The following is a 9,517-nucleotide window of genomic DNA, read 5'->3' on the forward strand; positions in this document are numbered from 1 at the left end:
ATAGGTGGACTTCTAGGAGCTAGAGATCAGCCTAGTCTACATAGTGAGTTTTAGGACAACCAGGGACTACATAGAGAGACCCTGGTTCAAAAAAATCAAAACAAAAGCTTCCATTCAATTCCATTTCTATTCTAGTATGTTTGTTATGTTTTTTTATCTGTTTAAATAAATTGACCAGTGTAGAAATTGGGTCCCTAATAAGAGTAAGCTGNCACAGCAGGAAGAGTTCTAACTTCCTTATGCCTTGTATCCCAAGCATAACAGTGCCCTGNGTGAACACAGATTCTGGTAGCATGAGACTAGTATAGCTTCATGCCTTTAAGAGCTCATGGCATAAATCCTGTTTTAGGTCAGGGTGAGTCTCCCCACTTTACTTGTTGATCACGCATATGCAAATACATGNCAGTGAATTTGTATAAAGACCTGGATCTATATGTATTGTATATATTTCTGTGTATTATGCATGTGAGTGTGCATGTTTGTACTAATATGTGTAGCTTATATTGGAAGGGTATGTATATTAATACGTATTATACATGTATATTGCAGGTGTTTTGGGAGGTCCTGCTTACGGTTTAACACAGTATAGTACAAATCACTGTACAGTACAAGGCTGCTAGCCTGTTTTCTGGGGCAGTCCCTCAGCTAGCCATCTAGACTCACCTGTCTTCCCTGCCTCTGTGTCTCTATCACATGGCTCTCTCCATGGTCTNTATCTCCCAGTACTGCTCCTGTTCTTCCTCTGCTTCAGCTCTAGCCTTCATCTCTTTATTCAGCAAGAGCCACACTCCTTTCTCATACAAAAAAGTTATTAGCATAGTGAGAGAGCTTCCANAGCTTACTCACTCTAAGACTGTCAGTAGCAGGCAGGACTGTGCTCTCTGTCTATAGCTNGCCAGATTGAGAGCTACATGACCTCCCTCATGGGAGCTTGCTTTTTTAACATGATAATCTCAGAGAATCATCCTTTTGNGCAGATGACAAAGTGACAAACATTTGCATTTAGAAAGTAGGTATTGTGAGCTATAGAAATGACGGTACCATATATACTGCCAGCACAGCAATTAACTATCGAGAATACAGGGACGTACCTTCATAGCCAGTTGATAAAATGTCAATGGGGATAGGTTACCCCAACACATGTAATGTGTCTGTTTACTCACTTACCACACATGGAAGGTTGTATGTTTGTGTGCNTGTGTTTATGTGTATCACACATGGACAGGGATGTGTGTGCTATGATAACATATATGTAGTTGTGTACATGTGTTTTGTGGAAAGCAGATTTTACTCTGATTATTANATGAGCCAANGTGGATCATTGCAGCCCACTGTAGAACTATCCAAGCTGATTCCCCTGCATCATTCCACAAACCCACCTCTGAGTAGGTATCCCATTCACTAATAATACCCAAACTGCCCTGATCTACCCACAGCAGGCTACAGACTTGTTTTCTGGCCAGGTCTGATGGAACCCTCTCTTCTNTTCCCTCAGAGTTCTTCTGGAGGATGGGAAGGCCACAGTGCCCTGCCTGGCAGAGAGACTGACCGCAGAGCTCATCTCACACATCTGTGTAAGCTATAGAGATCCTGCTTGGAAACAAGAGTTCTTGGTACCTGTTGACCTATTGAAAACAACACATAAGTTTAGGAGTCTTGTGTTGTTCCAACATCTTCTGTTTTAGAAGCTACTAGAAGGTGCTTTGTGGCATTTTCCTACAGAGAGTTCATGTATCTGACAGAAGGATTTGTCGCTGGGTAGCTTTTTTCAGGAACCAACCATATACAGTGGACAGGTTTATGTACCAGATGGAGGTGTGGGCAAACCTGGGTGGAAAGAGATGNTTCTCAAGTACTGCTTTGCACCAGGAAAATTGTCTCAGCACCTTAGAATGTTGTTGCCCATGTGTCATGATGACTGTGTAGAGTAGGTTTGGGGCCTCCTTTNCATTCCAGTCTTAATTTCTATATTCCATTTACCTCTTTCCCTTTCAGAAATCTCTTCCTCTGTTAGAAAATCAAATAAAGGAAAGTCACCAGAGTGCAAGTGAGGAGCTGCAGAAGTACGGTATGGACATACCAGAAGATGACAGTGAAAAAACTTTCTTCCTGATTGAAGTGAGCATTGTCTATGTTTCCAGACATGGGGACTACATCACTCTCTACACAGGAATCTGTCTGATGCTCTTTAGATCTCATGTCTCNAAAGCTGATAGAGACGCACCCTGCCCACTTAGTGTTAAAAAGGGAGTCAGAACAGAGACCATGGTTGAGTCCAGGGTGAAGCTGGGTGGCATTTTTCTTTTAACCACACTGAAAGAAGAGTTCTNCCTGAGTATCTTAAAGGAAGAGGGGGTAAGGGAGATACTTCCTGCTGCAAAAATCCCTTCTCCATACTGTTCTGCTGGGGCCCACCCACGAGGATGAGGTGACGCTCCTGCCTTCAGGGTACACATGTCCTTTCGCTAACTTATCCATTACTTGAAAAAAATATCTCTGCTTATATTGATGTTTTTCTTCTTGACAGAAANTCAATGCTTTTAACCAGGACATCACTGCCCTAGTACAAGGGGAAGAGAATGTGGCAGAGGGAGAATGTCGCCTATTCACCAGGCTCCGAAAAGAGTTCTTGTCCTGGAGTATGGAGATCGAAAAGAATTTCAAAAAAGGTGGGTTTCTTGTTCAATCTGTGTTGCTATCCTTAACAATCTTACACTCCATTGTTATAAACACTAGAAGTTCATCATTCACAGTTCTGTGTGCTAGGAAGTCCCAGGTCAAGACATCAGAAGATGGGGTGTCTAGTGAGGTCTTCATTTCTGCTTCCAAGATGATCTACCTGGTCTTTGTGTGAGGAAGATGAGAATCAGCTGCCTCTGTNCTCTGATCTGAGGACACACATNTCCTCTGTGAGGATGGGGGAATCATGCCCTAGTCACTTCTTAAAGACTAACTTTTCAATGCCAGTGTACTAGAAATGAATTTCTACTTATGAACTTGGATANTGCATCAAGATAAGGACCTGACAACAGACCAAAGTACAGATACTACCTGTCTTAGTCAGAGTTTCTATTCCTGCACAAACATCATGACCAAGAAGCAAGTTGGGGAGGAAAGGGTTTATTCGGCTTACACTTCCATACTGCTGTTCATCACCAAGGATGTCAGGACTAGAACTCAAGCAGGTCAGAAAGCAGGAGCTGATGCAGAGGCCATGGAGGGATATTCTTTACTGGCTTGCCCATCCTGCTCTCTTATAGAATCAAGACTACCAGCCCAGAGATGGCANCACCCACAAGGGGACCTCCCACATTGATCACTAATTGAGAAAATGCCTTACAGCTGGATCTCATGGAGGCACTTCCCCAACTAAAGCTCCTTTCTCTGGGATNACTCCAGCCTGTGTCAAGTTGACACACAATACTAGCCACTACACTACCAAAGTCTAACTTGGTGAAACAAAGAGGGTTTGGGGGNAGGTTTCTTACAGGGATATGGGTGATTACAGGCACAGAAATGACTCAGAGACATCTGTGTCCTCAAAGCCCACCCCAGAATATGTGATTGCCCATGGTGATTGCACAGCCTGCAGGCAGCTTAATAGGTTGGAGAGTGTCCTTTCTGGGTAGTTCAATTGNTCTGAGACTCTGCCAGGCAGCTTGACTTATCTATGCTTCTGCCAGGCAGCCCAGTTTATCCAAGAGTGACTCTCAACAGTTCCTGTTGTTTATATACACTTAAGGAGAGGGCCTATTGAATCTTATCAGTTTCAGGGATTTCCTAAAACCATTCAGTTGTTTACTTCCTGAGTTTAAGGAGCTTCCCAGGAGGTTGTAGTATTTTACGTCCCTTAGGAACATCCTATTTTTTTTCACATCCTTTTTAACATCTCATGCCTTAGAAGCATCCCTCCAAAANGAAAAGTTTTAATCTTGGAGGAAACTGCTGCCTGTGCAAGGCCTTCAGTCTGGGGTNTCTCAATGTGTTTCATTATGACAATGAGAAGACAATATAAGTGCTTGTAGCCCTCTACCTCTGCAGTACCCCACTTCTCCATCTTCATATCTTTGGAATCTAAAGCAGGGGAAATGTGTTATAAATCTATTCTTTCATCATATATCAGCCCTGACATGGCTAAGAGGAAATCCAAAGGACATTGCCTTCGTTGAAGTTGTTTGATGAAGACATAGAATTGACTTGAACCAGTCAGATTCAGACAAACAGCTTCCCTTGGCATGAGTGTCAGATATATAAAGTGGAATGCTCGATTTCCTGCAGGCCACATGTAGAATCCATTAGTAACCTAGTGGAGAATGTGATGGGTGATCAGTTTGGGTAGTGATGTGCCTCTGTAGGGAGCTTTATGAGACAATTATTTAAAGGCTATAACTTTCCATGTCCTCACTGTGCCCACCGTTTCTGGTGTCACTACTAAACCCAGACAGCTGAAGCTGAACACTATAAGCTCTGTAGTGTGTCTTCACTCCAGGGAAGAGCCACTGTCTCGTTTCAAATCTTGAGAGGTGTCTGCCACTATNTCTGATAAATGAGGGGAGGGGCAGTTAAAGAACAGAATATGAAGCAGCTTTACAGCTCCAAGATACAAGAACAAGATCCAATTAGAAAATGGGCAAAGGACTGTAANAGGCATCCTGAAAAGAAGATATACAAGTGAATAATAAAACACTCAAAAGATGTATGACCAGAGACCATCGGAAATGCAAATGAAAACACAGGAATAATTCATGTCCCAGGCCCTAGGGAAAGTAGAATCAGAAAGGCAAACATTACCAGATGCTGGAGAAAAGGCAGGGAAAAAGGAAACCCTGGTGTACTGATGGGGAANGTGAAATGATACAGTTGCTGTGGATTACAGCAGTGACCCCTCAGAGAAGCAAACACATGCTTCCTACTTCCACCCCCAGGGGGATTTGAAAAAAAGTCTATAGGAAATAGACAGCATACAAGTCCTTTTACTCTAAACCTGACATTTCTCCCCAGGTCTTTACAAGTCTTCTACTTTAAGTATTTATGCATTCTTGTCAATCACTGTAAGAGCACAAGTCAGAGTGGATTAGAGACCACCCTAANAGGCTCCTTTATAGTTAGTCAGTACCTTTAAAAACCTCATCTGCAAATAGGGCCACCTTGAGGTGCTAGGTGGTTAGAACCACANCACAAGAGTTTTGAGGAAGGCAATTCAGCTCTTAGTATCTCAGTGGAGTGTTTTAACCCATAGAAAGTCATAGAAGCAGTGGAGTCACAAGGTACTTGGCTGATGAGCCTTGCAGGCAGGATACTGAGTGAAAACCACCAGTCACAGGGTGTGTGACAAGCCTGTGTCTTGTAATTCCATTTTAAAGACACCCAGAATATACATATGGTGTAGACAGAGGGAGAGCACAGGCTGCAGAGTTGGAGATGGAATAAGGTGAGATACCAACTGCTAGTAAGAATAATGGTTCCAGGGGTGACAGAAACTTCCCAGAACCAAGGGTAAGACTGTAGAGCTTGACTTACAACTCTCTGGATAGATTCAATGTCTTGTTTGATGACGTAAGCTTTCTTTTAATTAACAAATATTCTTTGGAGGCTGGAGCAACGGCTCGGTGACTGTTCTTCCAGAGGATTTAGGTAACTCCAATCCCAGGAGATCTGACACTCTATTCTGGCCCGTGGATGCACTGTATGCACTCTGTGCACAGACATACGTGCAGGCGAAACACCCAAATGTATAAAATGATAAAAACAAAACAACAACAAGCATAAAGAAACAAAAAATGAATTATCAGTTTATCACAGAGAAAGCTGGTGCCATCTGAGTCTGCTTCCTACTTCCAGCAGAGGGGAGAGGAACTAAGTGTTTTGTGTCATGAACAGGGGAACAAGTCACACTGGGGACATCAGATGCCTATTTCCCCTGTCATCCCTTGATGAAGGTGCCTCTCCTCCCACTCAGCTCATGATGCTGTCTAAGGGCCACAGAGCCTAGTGAGCCATGTGCTCTGACCCTTCTTCTTTGGTCAAAATCCAGTTGGATTCATAAACTCACACGCTCAGGTCTTTTTGAGGCTGCATTTTCCTCTGGTTTCCAGATAGATTCTGCCTTTTGCCTTAACTAAGAAGTAACCTTGAGACTGCATTCTTCTCTATAACCCTGAATATTTTTCTTCTTTCCTCTTTCTTTTAAAGATTTATTTATTTATTTTATGTATATGAGTACACTCTCACTCTCTTCAGACAAACAAGGAGAGAGCATAAAATCCTACTACAGATGGCTGTGGGCCACCATGCAGCTGCTGGTAGTTGAACTCAGGAACTCTAGAAGAACAGTCAGTGTTCTTAACTGCTAAGCTATCTCTCCAGCCCTGCACCCCCTGCATTTTTCAATATGCAGGCACTTATTCGTTTCACTTTATCTTGGTAAATTCAGAAAGATCAGAATGAGTTTGTTTAGAAAAATCTGCAAGATGGTTTTATAAACAAGTTACTGTTGCCTCCTATTATAGGTTATGCTGTTTTATATAATGAAGTCTGGACGTTTGAAAAGCAGTATCGTGGCCGAGAACTGCCAGGGTTTGTGAATTACAAAACATTTGAGAACATTATAAGAAGACAAATCAAAACCCTGGAAGAACCAGCTATAGAAATGCTGCACAAGGTCACTGGTGAGTGCTGCCCAGGGCTTCACTGGAGAATGCCNTTGTTGCTCTTAGCCATTTTATTTCTGGGNTGGGGACACTNGCAGTGCTGCACCTCAGAGCTGTCTGTCAGCATTGGTTCTAGGCCAGTGTCAGGTTTTCTGTGATCTCGGATACTACTGTGGTGTTCAGGAATCCAATCTATTCTGACACTGTGGGAAGATTTGCTGTCAAAAGACAGTCATGAAACCTCCTAGGCCCTTCGCTCAATCCTATAAGAGAACAGCCAGAGTCCTTCATTCAAGGTGATGGCCACCCTTCTCCTGCAAATACAATATCTCTGGGAACCTAGGTGTGCTTCTCTCTTCATTGGGCAAAGAGAAGAGCAAGGAGGGAAAGATCAGGAGAGCACCCACATCCCTTACCTCTGCCCCGGTTTTGCATCGACATAGCGTGAACATGTTACCCCTTACCACATTAAACTGGTTTTTTTCTCTCTTCGATCAGAAATTGTACGAGCTGCCTTTACAAGTGTTTCTGAGAAAAATTTTTCTGAGTTTTTTAACCTCCACAGAACTACCAAGGTAAAAACCAAATGTGTTATTTTTAAAGCATNATGAATATAACAGTAGAGAATCAGTGTTTTGGATTGAGATTATTTCTGCTTTTCTGTGCTTAATTAACCTCCTGCTTGAATTTTAATGATGCTGCCACTGGTGCTGTCTGACTAAAATGAGGACATGGAGGGAAAAACAGAAGGAGAGAGGATTCAGAGATGAATGCTGACATCCACAAATGAAAACCCTGTCAGGGAGACTCACAGACTTATGTTTTAAAGACACTCCTCACATTGAGTGAAAGGTGTCAGATATGGGACTCAAGGGGGACATTAAGATGGATTATGGGAAGTAAGACATTTATTAGAAAAGTTGTTAGTGTTATAGACAGACAGTATACCAGTTGCTTTGAGGGCCCCAGACACTCTGACAGGGATCTGATGAGGAATGAAGCTCACAGAACAGACTCGGGTCCCTTATAAGNCTCTGAGGAAGGAGGAACATTTTATAACCCTGTAGCCATGCTCTCTGATACCCCAGCAGGCAGAAGGGAAAGGGGTGGGGGAAATGTGACCACTGGTAAGCGTCAGATAACCAGAGTAGGCTTTCAGTGTCCTTTCACATGTGCAATGTGTCTTAGAAGACTTACTTCCCAAAGTGAGAAATCCAGGCATCTGAAAGCCCATTGGCTTAATAGGATAGCTGATATTCTGTGAAGCAGGGGGAAAGGGGAAGGGCTGCTGGATTCTTGGGGCCAGAGTCGCAGTCTGGACTGGATTCCATCAGTGAGAATGCTGAGTGAAGGCTATCCTCTATGGCTGTTCTTAAAGCCCAGGACATGATGGCCATAGATGACTGATCTCAAGTGAGTCCTTCTTATATCTGCACATTCTCTGGTAGAAGCTACTTTCTGTAGATGTCAAAGCTTCTAAAAAAGCAAGGAGAGTAGCTGGGTCAGAGCTGAGGGTCCACACAGGTCCCAGCCTTTGCCTGCCTGTATTCCTTGGTTGTGACCAAATACCTGATAAGAACAACTTTATAAGGGTTTATTTGGGCTCATGGTTTCAGGGGGTACAGTCTGTTGTGGCTAGAAAGACAAAGAAGTAGGAATGTGAGGCAGCTAGCCACACTTCTCTATTCAGAAAACAGATGAATTCTGATATTCAGAAGCACAAACTATAGGATAGTACTGCTCACATTAGGCTGGATTTTCTGTCTCATTTAAACATCTCTGGAAAAACCTTCTCAGACATGCTCAGATGTAAAATCCTGTGTGATTCTAAATCTACTCAAGGAGCTGGGGAGATGATTCAATAGTTAAGAATGCTTACTGCTCTTAGAGAGGAATTGGGTTCAGTTCCCAGTACCCACAACCAGTAGCTTCAGTTCCAGGGGATCCAGACCTTTGAAGGTACTTACATGAATATGGTACACAAACACATACATCACACACACACACACACCACAACACAACATACATAAAATAAATAAACAAAAAAATCTTTAAATCCACTCAAGTTGACACTGAAGATTGACCCTTGTAATAGGGGACTACTCATATCTGGCTCAGTTTCCCCTGGTTTCCACCTTCAGCTCAGGTGACCTCCGCATAGCTGAGCTGAGCTGGGGGAGCAGGGGTGTGTGGGGTGGGGGGAGAGTGACAGGGGAGGAACAAGGACTGCTTCCAGGTAATGACTGCTTTTATTTCTGCCTGGTGGCTTGATACTTGTGGATCTGTTGGATGCCCCATGTTCTTACTCCATGGTAAGCATTTCTCTTTTTTTGCAGTCCAAACTTGAAGACATCAGATTAGAACAAGAAAAGGAAGCAGAGACGTCAATCCGACTCCACTTCAAGATGGAACAAATTATCTACTGCCAGGATCAGATTTACAGAGGAGCCTTGCAGAAGGTCAGAGAGGAGGAAGCTGAGGAGGAGAAGAAGAAGACAAAGCATGGCACTTTCAGTTCCTCTCAGTCCCAAGATTTACAGACCTCATCCATGGCTGAGATCTTCCAGCATCTGAATGCCTACCGCCAGGTAAGTGTGTGAACACATTGGAACTGGGTTTTAGGCCACTTGTTCCCTTTGTTTCTGTGTGTCTCTCCGTGTAGGGTATAAGTCTGCAACGGGTTTCAAGACAACTCTGTCCCACGGCACCTAGGTGAGCCTCTGGGAAGTGGTTCTAATTCCTTCAAATGAAAAGGTAGCTTAGAGAAATAGACATCTGCCTTTTATGGTCCATGTGGCCCCTGGCTGTGGCTCTGAGAACATCAGCTTTCTTCTCTGTAAGATGTGGTTTCCCCATCCTGAGCACCA

The 9,517-nt window shown here is 43.4% G+C and overlaps 1 protein-coding gene across 3 annotated transcripts in view; it reads left to right on the top strand.

Annotated features, from left to right (window-relative positions):
• The window catches only part of LOC110311359 (interferon-induced GTP-binding protein Mx2), a 32,645-nt gene extending 23,378 nt beyond the window's left edge, over positions 1-9,267 (top strand). For all 3 annotated transcript variants that reach the window (XM_029470681.1, XM_029470680.1, XM_029470679.1), the window contains exons 8-13: positions 1,496-1,574; positions 1,996-2,118; positions 2,528-2,669; positions 6,510-6,668; positions 7,149-7,225; positions 8,987-9,267. In XM_029470681.1, coding sequence (XP_029326541.1) covers positions 1,496-1,574; positions 1,996-2,118; positions 2,528-2,669; positions 6,510-6,668; positions 7,149-7,225; positions 8,987-9,250 — 844 coding nt within the window. In that variant the 3' untranslated portion in view covers positions 9,251-9,267. The remainder of the gene's footprint in view (positions 1-1,495; positions 1,575-1,995; positions 2,119-2,527; positions 2,670-6,509; positions 6,669-7,148; positions 7,226-8,986) is intronic.
• The last annotated feature ends 250 nt before the right edge of the window (positions 9,268-9,517 follow it).

Source organism: Mus caroli, chromosome 16 (assembly GCF_900094665.2).
Source record: "Mus caroli chromosome 16, CAROLI_EIJ_v1.1, whole genome shotgun sequence".
Taxonomy (NCBI): Eukaryota; Metazoa; Chordata; class Mammalia; order Rodentia; family Muridae; genus Mus; species Mus caroli.